Raw genomic sequence first — 17,173 nt, forward strand, 5'->3', positions numbered from 1 at the left:
TTCTTACTAACTTTAGCAATTGAGTTTCCACGGAAATTCATCCCAACACAAGTACCGTTGAAAGCCTCTCTATTTTTTTTTTTTTTTTTTGAATTCATGCCATTTGACTAATGAGTAAATTACACCCATGACACTTTAATTTAGGGGGCGTTTGGTTACCTACTTTTCTACTTCTGTTTGCGTTTTCATTTTAAAATTGAGAGTTTTAAGTATTTGGTTAGACACGTATTATTTGGCTTTTATAATTGAAAAACAGTTTTTTTTTTATTACAAAAACAGATATGTGTTTTTTTTTTTAAAAACAGCAATTTTCCGGTAGCAAACGTCAAACAGCAGGCCCTTAATCTTTAATATCTTTATGGCTCTTTACATTTTATTAGGGCTAAATTTGTATCTTATTTATTTAATTTAAATCTCAAATATGAAATATTTATAGCGGGAAGAAAGAACAGAAAGATGGTTCCTTTCTTGAAATGTTTGGTTTGTTACCGGAAAACTTGTTTGATGCTATTGAATTCTTAGTATGCTCTTCCGCTCCTTCATTCGCTTGATTCCACAGCAACATCTCCACCTCCTCTGCTACTTCTCTACAGCCTCCATTGTCGCTCCTTCAATCTCTCCTGCGCTACTCAAGCAATGCAAATCCTTACTCCAAGCAAATCTCATCCACCAGCAAGCCTTAATCCAAGGCTTATTTCCTCAATTCTCTATCAATCTAATTTCCACTTACTTAGCCCTAAATTCTCCTTCCCATTCTCTTTCCCTCCTCCAAGTTCTCTCTCCCACTTCCTTCGCCGTCTTCTGGTGGAATGCTCTCATCCGTCGTGCCCTCCGTCATGGCCTTCTTCACAATTCCCTTTCTATCTTTCGCAAAATGCTCTGTCTTGGATGGTCCCCTGATCACTATACCCTTCCCTTTGTTTTCAAGGCCTGCGGGGAGCTTCCGTCATTTCGCCATGGTAGTTGTCTTCATGCTGTTGTCTGGTCAACTGGATTTGAATCAAATGTTTTCGTTTGCAATGCGGTTGTGGCTATGTATGGTCGGTGTGGAGCATTAGGCTGTGCTCGCCAAGTGTTTGATGAAATGTGTAGGAGGGAGGTATTTGATTTGGTATCGTGGAATTCAATTGTGTCTGCTTATATGCAGAATGGGGATTCAAAGAACGCGCTTGTGTTGTTCCGTAGAATGTGCAAAGTGGGTTATGCTGATATGCAGCCAGATGCTGTTAGTCTTGTGAATATTCTTCCTGTTTGTGCGTCTATGGGTGATTGGTTGTATGGTAAGCAGGTGCATGGGTTTGCTATGAGGAGTGGGTTATTTGAAGATGTGTTTGTGGCTAATTCTTTGGTGGATTTGTATGCCAAGTGTGGAATGATGAATGAAGCTAACAAGGTTTTTGAGCGGATGCAGGAGAAGGATGTTGTTTCTTGGAATTCAATGGTCACTGGGTATTCTCAAATTGGCAGGTTTGAGGATGCTCTTGGTTTGTTCAAGAAAATGAGGGAGGCCAAGATCGATTTGGATGTTGTATCTTGGAGCGCGGTTATTGCAGGATATGCACAGAGGGAGCATGGCTATGAGGCATTGGATGTCTTTAGGCAAATGCAGGTTTCTGGATCGAAGCCAAACGAAGTTACTCTCGTGTCACTCCTTTCTGGTTGTGCTTCGGTTGGAGCATTATGTCAGGGGAAGGAGGCTCATTGTTATGCCATAAAATGCTTTTTGAACTTTGACAGGAGTGATCCAAGGGATGAGCTTTTGGTGATCAATGCCATAATTGACATGTATACTAAATGCAAAAGTATCAATGTAGCTCGTGCAATTTTTGATTCTATAGCAACAAATGATAGGAATGTAGTGACTTGGACAGTTATGATAGGTGGGTATGCTCAACACGGAGAAGCAAACGAGGCATTAGAACTCTTCTCCTGGATGCTCAAGCAAGATCGATCAGTAAAACCAAATGCCTATACTATCTCTTGTGCCTTGATCGCTTGCGCTCGTTTAGCTGCTTTGAGATTTGGTAGACAAATCCATGCTTATGCATTGCGCAATCAGTACAGTTCTGATGTGCTTTTTGTGGATAATTGCCTTATAGATATGTACTCTAAATCTGGAGATAATGACATTGCTAGAGTAGTATTTAATAACATGAAGCGGAGAAATGCTGTTTCGTGGACCTCCCTAATGACCGGTTATGGAATGCACAGTCATGGTGAAGAGGCAATGAAGGTTTTCGATGAGATGATAAGAGACGGTCTTGCTCCTGATGGTGTAACTTTCCTTGTTGTTCTCTATGCGTGCAGCCATTCCGGAATGGTTGATGAAGGGATTAAATACTTTGACAGCATGAGCACGAAATTCGGGATTACCCCTGGACAAGAACACTATGCTTGCATGGTAGACTTATTTGGTCGCGCTGGTCGCTTAGATGAAGCAATGAAGCTCATAAAAGGCATGCCAATGGAACCAGGTCAAATAGTATGGGTGGCATTGCTTAGTGGCTGCAGAAAATATGCAAATGTGGAAATTGGGGAATTCGCTGCAAATAAATTATTACAGTTAGAATCCGAAAACGATGGATCATACACATTGTTGTCTAACATATACGCGAATGCAAGACGGTGGGACGATGTGAGCAGAATCCGATCTTTGATGAAACATACAGGAATAAGGAAGAGGCCTGGTTGTAGTTGGGTGCAAGACAAGAAAGGCACTGCAACATTCTTTGCTGGAGACTGGACACATCCACAGTCGAAGCGGATACATGAAATCCTCCGGGAACTGATTCGAAGAATTGAAGTTCTCGGATATGTTCCGGAGACGAGCTTTGCACTCCATGATGTGGATGATGAAGAGAAAGGTAATCTTCTTATTGAACATAGTGAGAAGTTAGCACTTGCATATGGCATCCTAACATCAGCTCCAGCTGCTCCTATAAGGATCACCAAGAATTTGCGCATATGTGGTGATTGCCATAGTGCTTTTATTTATATATCTATGATCGTTGATCATGAAATCATATTGAGAGATTCTAGTCGCTTCCATCATTTCAAGAAAGGATCCTGCTCCTGCAGGGGCTACTGGTGATTCTTAAATTTTTGATGTACAGTTCAGAAATTGATGAAAAGGTACATTGAAAGATAATGATAAAAGCTCTTTTTGAGTACTTATCAGTTTAAGTTTTTAGGTTAGTTGATTCATTTACATGATATTAGAGCTTTCATAGTCAATGTTGAGCTGATCTGGATATTTGCTTCATGCTCTAAATGATTGTAGAGCGGAGGTGTGCTAGATATTTCATATTGGTTAAGGAAACTATTGAACTATATGACTCCTCATGAGACAATTCTCTTTAGGGTGAGATAGCCCAACGGCACCCAAAACTAATATCAGAGTTCATGGTTGTTGTCCCACCTTGGCACAATGTGTGAGGGGAAGATTGTTGGATTTTCCGACATAGATTGCGGAAAGAAAGTGTGTTTGGTTAATAAATGTGAGAGAAATCTCATCTTTTGAGCTAGTTTTTGGAATGAAAAAGCCTAATAAACACAGACATATTATCAAAGCTCTTAAATCAAGTTAGAGAGTTCAAATGTAAAAAGATAATAATAAAAGCTATTTTTAGACCGAAAGTATCAATGTAAGCTTAATTGGTTACTTGCATTATTAATGGATTAAAACTTTAAAATAGATAGTCGCCTTTCTCTTTGATTAGAGTCCAACAAGTTCTTGTATGAAGGAAGATGAAGAAACATTCCATTTCCATAACAAAATATAGATAATTTTACAAGTACTGTGTACAATGTACCATCAACACTTGTACTGTCCCGTCCCGTTTACATAGTCACTCTCCCCATTATTTAATATGATTACAACAATAGTCCCCTTACACCCAGCATATAGTGCTGCAAGGGCAAAACCATATTTTGCCTCTCTACTTGTCTAAATTTTTTAACAAGCCCATGCACTTTGCTTTAGCAGCCTTAGTTAGCCCTTGCGAACATAATTTTCTGATAATCTGGCCCCTGACCAACATCATCATTATTATATCTACCACTATCTGTAAACCGACGCATCATGATCCAGATCAGGCGCGATCTTAGTTTTTGTCGAGCTAATTAGCTGAGAGTGAGTGAGAGATATGCTCTGACATATTTGTTAATCAGGTATATTATCCGAAATTACAAGTACATGGACTAAGGCTTAAATCGAAATATAGAGGTCTGTTGAAGAAATTTTGACAAGTACAGGGACCAAAATATGGGGTTTCCCTTTCTACAACCATTCACTTACTACTCATTTTCCATTGTAAGTACCTCTCCACATTGTCCAGTCCACAGAGCTCCTTCACAACAGGCATGGTAGCAGGGACTTCCAAGACAAATGTTGAACTGACACCATCTAGGCAACCCCATGAATGAAGTTGTTCTCTGGCTGCTCTAATAGCAGTCCTTGTGGCACAGTGAACTGAGGCTGCCAGGAGCAATGGTGGCTCACCAGAAGCTGCAAAAGGTATATATATAACAGCTTAAATCTTTGTGTCTGTAGATAGAAAAGCTCCTTGAAAATTTGTTACATTGATATTCTTTGCAAGTAAGCCTCGACAAGTGCAGAAATTCTAGACTACTTGCAATAACACTGGATTTTAGACTCAAAGTGCAGTAGATTAAGCTTATATTTTAATTTTAATGTTAATTCTAGTCTCATAAGTTTCTCTTAACTTTTCAGCTTCGTATTTTCATGACGCTCTTTTGTTAACTTGAATGGATTCATTTTCATCTTATGTTGCAATTTCTATATGAGTTCCTTTATTGCTTATAACATCAATCCAGAGAACAAGCATCCTTCAAGCACAGGCATAACACTGTCATTTTCTCATCTTGCTATTCGTTCAGGTGGAGAACTGAATCAAGTCTTCTTTCTTTTATCATCAATCGAGTAACTGTTAGTGACCAAAGATTATGAGCAGTGTAGAAAGGATATATTATGATCCTAATTGTTCTTCTCGGATGGATCGAGGGGGTGCTGCGCAGCTGCCAGATCAACCCAGTCAGTGTGGTATTAACGGGTGATGGTTTAGTGATACAAGAGGGAAGCTCGAGGCAACGTGCAGAATTGCTCAGATACCTCTGCACAGATACTGGTCGCCTATGTGCTTTTGAGAAATAATACCACATTACTTATCTAAAATGAAGCTCTACAAATATGGAAAAAGTTTTACCTTTCGAAGAAAGAACACGCTTTTGGTGATGTCCGCTGTTGATTATCTCAACGTTGAGCTTCTTCGGTATAGTGTCTATCGTAGGGATCTTGTACGTCCAAGTGCCTTCAGTGTCTACTAATCCATCTGAGTTTGTTGTGTATTCTTCAAGCATGAAAAACCCTATTCCTTGAACAAAAGCCCCTTCAATCTGCAAACAACAATTACAACCCCTCAGTATATAATACCATGAAAATCCACTCATTACTTTCTCAATACATGACTTTACCATTTGTTTGGAAGAGTTAGGAAAATGGCAAGAAGAGAAAGGTGGAGGACAACGGGGTATGGACCAAGAAAAATTGTTTCTTTCTCATTTTTCTCCTCCCACATTCCCTTCCTCCTCATTTCCTCCCTCTCCCAAACAGGGGCTCAAGACTGAAGAATTTGACTTGACTATATATATTGCTAACCTGTCCTAGATCCACAGCGGGGTTGAGACTTTGTCCACAATCATATATAATATCTGATCTCAAAATTGTTGTTTGTCCAGTCAGAAGGTCGATCTCCACCTGTATTACCGCAGAGTCATATTAGGTGCATATTTATTAGTTCTGATGACTTCTACACTTGTGGACTTACAACACATAATCTTCAGTAGTAATGCCGAATGGAAAATGTAAGAAGTACAAGGTGCAGAGAAGAAATTTGCCTCACTCATTGCAGCACCATAATTTAAGTATGTCATGGCAGCAAAGTCGGGGACAAAGAATGAACTTGCCGATAAGTTCACAGCTTCTAAATATGCCTGCGATTTTTGTTGACTGTATAGTTAGATGGCATAGATTTTCCATGACATGGAATGAAGAACTCAGAAAACAATAAATCATCATGGCATGACCGAATTCCATTGCGAAAATGGCTAAAGTAACAAAGATAATAAGTGGAAGGTTCACAATATGCGAATAGCTACCTGGCGAATTAGCATCTCCCATTTTATAGAACCCATTTGCTCTTGTAACCTCTCCTTTAAAGGCGACAACCTGTCGACTAAGGTTTTACAGCAAATTCTAACAGCTTCACAGCTTGATTCTGATGTAGTGCTCCCAGAAGTAAACCCCCCTTGAATTAAACTCAAGGAATCGGATTGTATGACTCGTACTTTATTTAAGAGGTCGCCTGCTCCATCACATTTGATCGACCCAAGTGAAAATGCAGCCATCTGTTTTACCTTGGTCCAGAGTCCCTGCCCCAGCTCTATTCCCCCAACTTCAACGACAACGGACCCATCACTTAGAATGCTCACTCTTCCTGGTGTTGGCCTTACATGCACACCATGTATGATCGGTATTCGACAAAGACCTCGTTTCTTCCACAAATTACACCTATTAAACTCTTTTATCATTTCCGCCCGTTGCATACAGCTTGAAGATGCAGCTAACTTCTCCCAAATCGAAGTTAAAGTGTATTCTACAGGTTCACCGATGCTGCTAGCATCATAGAACCGGTTAAGGCTTTCATAAGTATGAAGATTTACCGATCTAATAGAATCTGCATCCATGGAAAGTGAAGAGGCTACATGTTCAATTACAGCTTCTGCAAGAAATGATCCTTGAACCTCACCAGGAGCCCGCATAGCTGATCTACTCGGACAATTCGTTTTACATACCTTTATATCGAAAGATAATGCACCCCAGTCGTACTTCTTCAGTGGACTCATAAGGTTATGTGGGATTACCGGACTAATGTCTGAGAATATGCCAGCATCGATCAGTATATCAAGCTTCAAGGCTGTAATCTTCCCATTGGATTTGAATCCTACACTATAAGTTACTTTCATCGGGTGCCTTCCTCCTGCCATTATCATATCGGTCTTGCGATTAAGATACATCCTGACCGGGCGCTGTAGTTTGTATGCTGCAAGTGCACAGGCAGTAGCAACCTAAAAAGTATCTCCCTACATAAGTCCTTAAATCAGCAACTAAAAACTTGAATAAATCAGAAATCACTAGAAAAGTTAATGCAGAGAGCCCATATTGATATTGAGAAGAACATCAATGAAAACAAGATGCAGGCAAATTGTCATGAATAGGGATTAGGTTTAATATTTAATTTCTATGTATAGCTTACTCTACGTATATATAAGTATGGATTCAAACTAGGTTAATCTTTCTTTTTTTAGAGAAAAATGTAAAGGTCGCAATTATGTACATGACCCGACAACACAATACAAAATTGACATGAATTTTGTGAGTTCATGTTTTATTAAACAAGTACCGGTTATTTTTGGGTTGACACTAAATCAGACACATAAACTTTTGGGTTGACCTGCTAACTCGAAATGACACGAATATTTAAAATTATTATATATTTTTTCATGCTTTTACATGTCAACTTAATCAATAAGGGTTTTAATGTCACAATTAAAATTAGTAGTAATAATTACATGTGACCCGTAAACACGACATGAAATCGACACTAACCCGATTAGGGTAACATGGTTGACTCATTTGACACTACCCGTTGACATGACACGAACACCGCATTAACCAGATATTTGCACTCCTAGAACATGAAGTGGTTGTATGCCTTATGATTAATTGAGTTGCTTAACTCTATTGAACAAAGAGATACTTACAGGCATGGATTTGATGGCCTTTCCACCAAAGCCCCCTCCAACTCTTCTCGTAATCACACGCACATTGTGTTCCGGAACACCAAGACATGATGCAATCACAGCATGTGCGAATTCCGGGCATTGAGTTGAACTATAAACCACCATACAGTTGTCTTCATCAGGCACAGCAAGGGCAGTTTGATTTTCCATGTAGAAATAGTATTGTGATCCAAGTTTCATCTGGATGTCATAATTCAGCAATCAGTAATGCAACAAGTGGATGCCAAAAGATGATCTTAGAAGACACTGAAATTCTTCGTCGGCCTTCTCGTGTAATTGTTCTTTCTAACAGAAAGAAAAAAAATCGTTTCCTTTTTCTCAAGTTGTAGAAGGAATACCTGAGCAGAGAGAATCTTGTCATCAGCTGCAGCCATTCCTTCTGATATATCACCAACTTCTTTGGGGTATAAAAAAGGAGGAACCTCAAAGAAGCTAGATCTCTCAACAGCCTCTTCTACAGTTAAAATCGGAGGCTCTAGATTTTCGAGGTCATAATCAACTACAGCAAAGTCCGATGCTACATCTGCGTGTTTTTGTGTATCTGCAACCTATCAATAGCATTTCATAGACTGCATTAGACACAGCAGTAACATTATAGTCATACGAATAACATTACTTACAAACAAAACTAAGGTAGACGTTGAAGGAAATTACCACGAGGGCGAGGCGCTCTCCAGCAGACTGAGTAAGACCATCAGCAAATAAAGGTTCAGGACCAAATATGGTCTTAGCACCTATGTTCTGCCCACCTTCTGGAATATCTTGAAATGAAATAAGTGCAGTGACTCCATCACGGGGAAAATTAGAGTCGAATTCTATACCCTTTACCCTTGCAGAAGGCTTTTTGCTGTAAATGAATGCTCCGTGCAGACAGTTACTTGGAGAGGGAATGTCATCCACATAAACAGCCTCACCTGCATAATTTGTTACACGAGGAATCGTTTGTCATTGGAAGAGAGAATGCGTAGACGGAAATTATCAAATCAAGATAAATTTAAGAACTTAGCTTGGAAGAGAGAAGTGTGCTAGTCATTAAATGTGACAAAGTAGATAAGATGAGAATAATGATTCATACTAAATTGTAATTTACATTTAAGAAAAATGTAATTAGGAAATAAGTTCATACGAACCAGAAGCTTGAAGAGCAGCACCGGATTTTGTAACTGCCTCACCAATGGGATGAAATTCGTCGTTTATTTGCACCACCTGCTTTGACGATGATAGCAAAGTGCAGGGTTTAAAACGGTCCAGCCTGTCATTACACTGTTCTAACTCTACTTCTTTGGACACTGAATTATGTATAAATCCATTCAATAAGCCATTACAATTTACTAAAGGAGAAAAAAAGTCGAAAAGATAACCGACAGCTAAGCTTGACCTATATTCGGGGTTCCTAGTCCCGTCTTCAGGTACCACAGTATCTTTAACTAATTTAACTGCTTCAAATAAGACATCAATAGTTAACAATTTTCCAGTCAAAATTTCCTCAACTTTCCTTGCTCTTATTGCATGTTTAGTTCCATAAGCACCAAAAGCTAATCGACATCGATTTAAGACAACCCCACCGGAAAGTGATGAGCAGAAAACTTCAGCCAAGAAAGCAGCATTCAAATAGGCCAAAGCATTTCCCAGTGGTCGCGGTGAAGCTCTATATGTTTCAAACAACAGCTTAGATTCTCTTTCAGTAGATTTGTTCTTAACTGCTCTAGAGACGGGGATTTTAACACTTAAGAGTACACTTGCAGAATCCAGAGGCGGCCTTTCCAAGAACCCCTCCAATGTAAGCTTTTCGTGAGTGTTATCGGTTACTATATTAACCGTTGAACCGGCTGCTAGAAGAACTGTAACGATATCAGAAGGAAAGTATTTCCTTTGTGCCATCACTATATTTCCCCCGACACTGCCTGTGTTTCGAATGAATTCGCTAGCAACTTTCTCCATATGTAGTGCTATCTTTTCTAACATAATCTTAAATTCTAAAGGAAATTCATCTTTATTTTCTTCTTTTAGAGCTTCAATAGCTTCAGATATAGTGACAGTTGCTCCAATTTCAATTCCGGACTGATCCCTCCTGATGATCGAGAGCTCAGAAATATTCGTGAGATCAATGTATCTGTCATAACATTCTATTTCCTTATAGTAACCCATTCCAGTGTTCCCAACCAGTAGTTTGATTCGGTTACCATTATTGGTGTTGCTGCTTTTTAATAAGCTCTGAAGCTCCTCAATGCTACTCGGTTTGTACCAAGAGTATCTTTTGGAATCCAAAAACAACGACGTTTTTACTTCCCTTTTCAAAAAATCAGGGAAAGTACAAATCTTGCCATTAGACTCGTACAACGGTAACCTACTTACCTTTACATCCCGGCTCTCTTCCTTCTTCCAGAAAGAGTTAAATCCCAAATCCTCCATATCAACATCAGCTGCAAAACTTTTACATGCATCAGCAACGGGTCGATATCCAGTGCAACGACAAAGGTTTCCTGAAATGGCTTTTTCTGCTTCAACAACTGTCAACTTGGAGAATCCGGGAGGGGGCTCTTCCTGATCAGATTTCTCAGCATTAACAAGGGCCCCAAATAGTGAAATGCACATTCCAGGAGTACAAAAACCACATTGAGATGCATGGAATCCGGAAAACCTTCGATGAATAGGATGGAACCCGTCTTTGCTATTGCCAAGGCCTTCACTTGTTGTAATTGAACATCCATTTATACTGCAAAGCAGTGTGAGACACGAACTTACTGTAAAATCCTTAACTTGATCAGTAGTCGGATCATATTTGGAGAGCAACACGAGACAGGCACCACAACCACCTAAAACCATATATTAGAACACATCATTAAAAACCAGTTACATGTTACTCGGTTTCAAGTCATTCGAGTAATCCATGTTCTAAAAGAAGACTAGTAAATCCTTAGTAGCACACCTGGAAAATATGAAAACTTACTGACAACACACCTCAAGCAAAGATCAGATAAATTTGAAACTCATGGCTCATAGATTTTGAAATTCCTCCTTCTCGGCTGATTGTTATATTTTTCGTTTCCTACTTTGCAACATCTATTGAGGAGAGGGAGAAATGTGCATTCAATTATTAAAAGCTTAGAACATTGAGCAATAAAGTTTCCATTTTGCATCACATATATGAATGAAGGATATCTCCGAAAACTTATGATGTGCAGTACAGTGAAATGAACTCTTCAACAGATAAGAATCTTCACTTCCATCTCAAAGCTGTGATCTTAAAGCTTATTACCACAGTTGCCAAATCGAGATTCAACTCATAAATCGAACACATTTTGTGAATCGTGACTCGTGAATTGAATCGAATTGTAAGATTCAGTTCAAATTCATAATATTATAAAAAATAAAATATTTACCAAGTTGAACTCAAAATATTATCAAATATTTGTCTAGAAATGAAATTTTAATGTCAAAGAAAAAAAAAATCATATCATCCAAGTAGTTACAATTCAAATCTAGTACAAATGCAATCCCAATAAAACTAGTTCACAACTCGGACTCCATTTAATAACTTAGTGGAGATGGAGAGTTTGAGCTTCTTACTTTTTTTTTCCCCTTATTGTCAAATTGATAATGATGGAATGAAACTAGTTTAAGTTGATAACTTGATAAATAACAATCGGAATCGGAATCGGAATCGGACTAGAGGATAGTGGATTTAGTAGTTAGTATTGTTTAAGTTTTTGATGAACAGTGATGAAGAACCGACTCGAAATAGAGTTGAATCGAATCAAATCTTGATTTGAATCGCGAATAGTAAAGTTCTGTTACAATTTAGATTCACCCTATATATTCGGCTCGAATCGAATCCTGTGAATTGTAGGATTCTAACAACAGTGAGCAGAAAACTAGTAAATCAACTTCAAAAATCCATTGGCAAATCTTCTCAATAACATAAAAAAAAAAACCAATTAAATCCCATCCCCTTCAAGGCATCAACAACCCATTAGCTAGAGTCACACCATCAAAAAGTGAAGTGCATAACATAAAATTGAAGTCTATCAATGAAATAATGCAATTCAACAATCAAAATCTCAAAATAACAGAACAACCCATTAACGAAAAAACCAAAGAACAACTCAATTGAAAACAATCTACCACTATACACAAAATACAAAACTTGAAGCAGCTAATCAACCCATTCAAGCAAAACCCTTACCCAAATTGAAATCCAAATAATCAGGAAAAAATAGTACCTTCACCACAACTGAGCTTGACACTCTTGAAAGAAGTCCGAGAACGCAGGAACTCAAGCAAAGTAGTAGAAGGGTCAACAGTCAAGACCTCAAACCTCTGTCCATTTACAGCAAAAACAAGATTATTATTCTTCACCTCTTCCATTTTTTGGATGGTGAGAGATAGAAGAAGAAGATGCAGGCACTGATAAAAAGCGGTAACACAGTCACATGGGATTGGAGGTGGGTAGTTAAAATACAAGTAAGTAATATCCAAAATGGTTAGATTGAAAAAATGAAAGGGGGGTTTTTAAATTCATTATCTTCTGATCTCTTGTAGCAAGAAATAGTTTTAAAAAAGAATACAGTGAAGTCATGAAGAGGTCCACAGGAAGTCAGCAGATGAGAATAAAGACAAAGTTACAGTCTTTTTCTCTCGTTCATGAATTTAAGATTCTGGAAGTATGCTTTTTGCTGAAATGACCCAACCCAATGATTTCAACTTTTGAATAAAACATACTTTTCAATTAGGATAGAATGAGTTCGATTTGATTGCATTTTCACCGACTCGGTTCATCACTCGGTACCAACACAACCCAACACGTAAGGTAGATATAGACATGATTTGACCCAAAGTTTTTCTATTTTCCAGACCCAGTTCTTTCATGAATTGTAATCTAATAGTAAAATTAAAATTTATGAAATAATTAAAAACTAATTTTAATACATACTATAGTTTTTTTACATATAATTGTTCGCAATCCTCACCAGATACTTTTTATGTAGATATCAATTAAAATTTTCTATATATATTAGAAACCGAACTCGAAATATCTAGTTTAACCACTTGAGACGTTTCACGGTTCAAAACAAAATAAAATAGTTAAATATTACATCATTAGTTTAATATAATATACAACACTTAATTTTATTTATTATATTAATTTATAGAATATTATTTTATGATAGATAGGTAAATTTGTCATTTTATGAAGGTTTATATAATACATATATAAACGGATACAAATACGAGTTATCTAGTACCTCTTATAGTGCGAAACTCATTGAGTTGATTGTAGTGGAACCATGATCTTCATATTAGCGGTCACGAATCAATTATGTTGAGGTTAATCGCAAAATGACTTGATAGATCCACAAACTAAGAGCATCAGTGAGAAAATAGAAAATAGGGAGGCGCAAAGCAGGGAGGGTGGATGGGGAGGAGGTTCCTCCCAAAAAGTTAAATTTTGAGTGTGTTTATCTATTTATAGCCATTAACTAGGCCAAAATCCGACACATTTCCCCTCTAGGTGGATTATATTGACCTATATCGAATATTTCTAATATCTTCCACTCGCACGTAATGAAACATATTCTTTATCTCTTCTCATTCTTATTCACACTTGCAAATAGTCCGTGCGACTGACATACACTCAAGAGCTCTAACTTGATACACTCGTTGGAGATATATAACTGTTCGATGAACATGTATCAAATCTATAACTATACACTCGTTGGAGATATATAGCATTTTGATTCATAGATCGCTACATGTGGTATGTTTTATCCCAGATCACAACCATATGCAATATATTGATCTCATTATAATTTTCTATTTTCACAAGTATATACATACAGTATGTATAAATGTCATGATGGTGAAATATAGAAACACTTAGACGTGATAAAATAGAAATCTTTCCTCTTATTATGTTCCTTCCATCATGATCTAGTTTGCTTAAATGGTCGAGTTCTTTTATGGTCCAAATGATCTCATAGCCTTGAGAATTTTTTCTTCTAAGATAAGTAAAATCAAATCATACTTCCAGAACAAGTTAAAGGTCCTCGGGATAGTATAAATCGATAAACCATAGTTTCACGGTGTGAGTCTCACAATAGAAAAAGTTGAGATCCATTATATATAATATTTTTCCATCATGTGGTTATAAAGTACACATGGTACGCGATCATGTGTTATGACGTTTTTTCTTTTCCTTTTGAAAGAATGTCATGTCTATCTCAGTAACATCATACAGAAGTTTCAGTTCAGATATGTCAAAATATCTAACTTTAGTCTACTCCATACAGAGATTACTTCCGTTGTATAAAGACATAATATCTCAAGTTACCTTTAACTTGTGATTTTGATACCATATAACTTTCTTATATGTCTATATGTTATAACATACATATATATCAATCTTACGATTTAAATAAAACTAATTTCATCATTTATGCAAGATAGTTCACGTTTTGCTTAAAAACAACCTCATTTCTACTCCTTTTGTCAGCGTTATGACAAAATAAGGGTAAACACTCGTGTGAGTGAGCTACTTCTCTGTCTAACATGCATAATAAAATAACAACAAATATTAACAAATGATACTTTCACTAGTGTATTGTAAAAATTCAACCCTAATTGATAATCATATCTTCAAAATAAATAAAATAAAAGTATGTTAAAATCCAACACAAATCTTGAGATCTTACATGTTTCTCACTAACATTTCTCATGACAGGTTTTGGTAAATGGATATGCTATCTTGTCATGAATAGATACATACTTCATATATTGACTTCTTTACGTGCAATTAAACTTCTAACAAAACTTAATTTCAATGTACTTTGGATTGCTATAGAACTATTGATCCTTAGCAAAAGCTCATAGCAGATGGTATATCATTATTAGTCACTACATAAGTATGTGAGGTATTAGTACATAAATGATTGACAAACCGATTTGACTATACTACCACTTGTATTAAAGACGAGTATCACACATACTCAACTCCTATGGCAGATGGGAATCGTTAGTTTTCTCACTACTCAGTCAGTATGACACCTTAACCTAATGAGGAAATTGAAGTATACATGATTTTTCTCACATCCAAGTCTTTTATCCACTTTGCATCTGCGTAATTCTAATCGTAGACTCTTTTAGATAACACGGAGAGTAAACTATGGTTTCTCTAAGGTACATTAGTACTCTTTTATAACAATCCAACGTGCTTGTGCTGAGTTGGACTCATATCTTCTCACTATCCTAATGTCGTGACATATATATGATCTCATACACATCATAATGTACATCAAAAAATGTAAAATCATATAACTAGGTGCCACATGGTGCATGCAGATTGACCGGTAATTACCCCGTATCGTGGCGTGGTTGGCGCGTTGCCACATGCGCAACATATAAGGACCACCTCATTTTTGGCGTGTGAAGCTCGGCGCGTGTGGGCTGCCTTACCGCTGTCTTTTAGTCTTGCAATTTATTTCAGTTTAGGGGTTTTGAGAAACGGAAGAGGTTTTGTAACGGGCTGTTTCGCCTTTCACATTGCCGAATCTTATGCTCATACGGCTGAGCTGATAGCGATCGTCTTTGCTATTGAAGCTGTCTGGGAAGGAGGTTGGCACAATTTGTGGATTGAATCTGACTCGGCATATGCGGTTAAGTTGTTAAGTGAAAAATCTACTGTGGTTCCATGGAGGATTAAGCAAGAATGGTTAAGTTGCTTATCACGTTGCTCGTCTATGAACTGCAGAATCACTCATATCTACAGGGAAGGTAATCAAGCTGCGGATCGTCTTTCCTATTTTGGCAAATCTGCGTCAGCGCTCCACTGGTGGCATTCTGCGCCTTATTTTTGCCAATCTCATGTTTTCGATGACCTTTGTAACGTTGCTCATATTCGTTTCCTTTAATTTTCTCCCTCTTTTGTAATTTTCTATTTTTTTATTAATAAAATTCAGGGTTGGTTAAGTGCGTTAGTTGTGCCAACCTAGTTGGGATGTCGCGTCCCAATCTTTCATTTAAAAAAAAGATATTATATTAGTATAAATTTGATTATCTATTTTTAATTAAAAAATACTAAATAATAATATTACTTTTTATATTTCCATTAATATAATAAATTTTTTTCATGTAAAACTTAATTAAATAATATTTATATAAATTAATTAATAATAAAAGAATAAAATTTGTTATTTATATAAAATTTATAGATAAAGACCAATCAAGTAATTAGTCTTATCAAAATTATGTTTTTTTTAAAGTAAATGGACCAACTAATGTAATATATAAAAACCATACAACTAATAATATTAACCCTAAATTTTATATTGACTTAATATAGCATGGATCTTTTGTATTTGTATTTGACTAACTAATTCGAGTACTCTAAGCTTTTGGAAATGTCTCGTTAATTTAAAATTGCTTAAAAAAATGATTAGCCCTCTAAATTCTACGTGCTTTCTATGGTTATTTTATTTTTGACAAAGTAAATCTTACTTGGTTATTTTCATCATTGGATAATGGAGTATAAAATTCATCCAATGGTAAAAACACACAAAGTAAGGGTTACTTTGTCAAAAACTAAGTAACCACAGCCTTTATCCTAAATTCTATATGAAAAGCAAACACGTACCGATTAAAACAAATGCAATGGTCGAGAACTAGTTCAAAAGTATAAGACAGTGTCAACAGATCACTATAAGATCAATATGTTGCTTTAAACAAATTTATTTTCCGTGTTTTTTGGAATAAAATTTCCTTTCAAAAATAAGAATAAGCATTTATTTTATTTTTTTGAATAAAGGAATCATCAATTAAGAAACAAAGGATACAGAATCCGTACAAATGCACTCCTCTAACCAACTAGGGAGTAAGAAAGACACATAAGAGCTAGCATAAGAACAAGCATTGCGAGCAATAATGTGAGCAACCCTATTCGCTAACCTTGGTACAAATGACACAGAAAAATCAGGCCTAGATTGTAAAGTGATCTTACAGTCAAGAATTATCTGACCATACTCAGATAAATCAACACGATTTGAATGAATACTATCCACAACAGATTTAGTATCAGTTTCAAAACAAACCTGCTGATACCGCATCGAGTTAATCCATTGAAGACATTGACGTAAAGCTAAAGCTTCAGCAAATTTCGGTTCCGCTCTCCCTTCACAATGAGAACTATATAATGCCCTGAAATTCCCATCAGAACCCCTCAAAACAGCTCCAAAAACACATTTATTAACATCCATAAAGATGGCAGCATCCAAATTGCATTTCCAGGAACCTACAGGTG

At 36.8% G+C, this 17,173-nt stretch overlaps 2 protein-coding genes across 3 annotated transcripts; one reads left to right on the forward strand and one right to left on the reverse strand.

Moving 5' to 3' along the window:
- The first annotated feature begins 370 nt into the window (after nucleotides 1–370).
- On the forward strand, nucleotides 371–3,641 carry LOC136224785 (pentatricopeptide repeat-containing protein At5g16860). The gene has a single exon (XM_066013203.1). The coding sequence runs from the start codon at nucleotides 524–526 to the stop codon at nucleotides 3,089–3,091; it is 2,568 nt and encodes an 855-aa protein (XP_065869275.1). The 5' UTR covers nucleotides 371–523; the 3' UTR covers nucleotides 3,092–3,641.
- Nucleotides 3,642–3,748: 107 nt separating this feature from the next.
- LOC136222166 (abscisic-aldehyde oxidase-like) lies at nucleotides 3,749–12,523 on the reverse strand. Of its 2 annotated transcripts, XM_066009677.1 has the most exons (11): nucleotides 12,105–12,224; nucleotides 10,843–10,944; nucleotides 9,012–10,697; nucleotides 8,536–8,795; nucleotides 8,220–8,429; nucleotides 7,843–8,061; nucleotides 6,178–7,146; nucleotides 5,917–6,012; nucleotides 5,678–5,776; nucleotides 5,226–5,415; nucleotides 3,749–4,507 (listed from the first exon to the last, which is right to left on the reverse strand). In XM_066009677.1, the coding sequence occupies exons 3-11, from the start codon at nucleotides 10,474–10,476 to the stop codon at nucleotides 4,290–4,292; spliced, it is 3,726 nt and encodes a 1,241-aa protein (XP_065865749.1). In that variant the 5' UTR covers nucleotides 10,477–10,697; nucleotides 10,843–10,944; nucleotides 12,105–12,224; the 3' UTR covers nucleotides 3,749–4,289. The 2 variants fall into 2 exon arrangements, with proteins under 2 accessions (XP_065865749.1, XP_065865748.1); XM_066009676.1 differs by lacking the exon at nucleotides 10,843–10,944 and having other exon boundaries at nucleotides 12,105–12,523.
- Nucleotides 12,524–17,173: the final 4,650 nt, after the last annotated feature.

This window comes from Euphorbia lathyris, chromosome 3 (genome assembly GCF_963576675.1).
Source record: "Euphorbia lathyris chromosome 3, ddEupLath1.1, whole genome shotgun sequence".
Lineage (NCBI taxonomy): Eukaryota > Viridiplantae > Streptophyta > Magnoliopsida > Malpighiales > Euphorbiaceae > Euphorbia > Euphorbia lathyris.

What these genes read in the sequence shown, in the direction of transcription:
- LOC136224785 (XM_066013203.1), top strand. Translation starts at nt 524, where the DNA reads ATGCTCTTCCGCTCCTTCATTCGCTTGATTCCACAGCAACATCTCCAC.
- LOC136222166 (XM_066009676.1), bottom strand. Translation starts at nt 12,249, where the DNA reads ATGGAAGAGGTGAAGAATAATAATCTTGTTTTTGCTGTAAATGGACAG. An exon ending in AGGCCATCAAATCCATGCCT is followed by an intron (nt 7,147 to 7,842) that starts GTAAGTATCTCT and finishes GATACTTTTTAG; the next exon opens with GTTGCTACTGCCTGTGCACT. An exon ending in GGGAGATGCTAATTCGCCAG is followed by an intron (nt 6,013 to 6,177) that starts GTAGCTATTCGC and finishes CAAAAATCGCAG; the next exon opens with GCATATTTAGAAGCTGTGAA.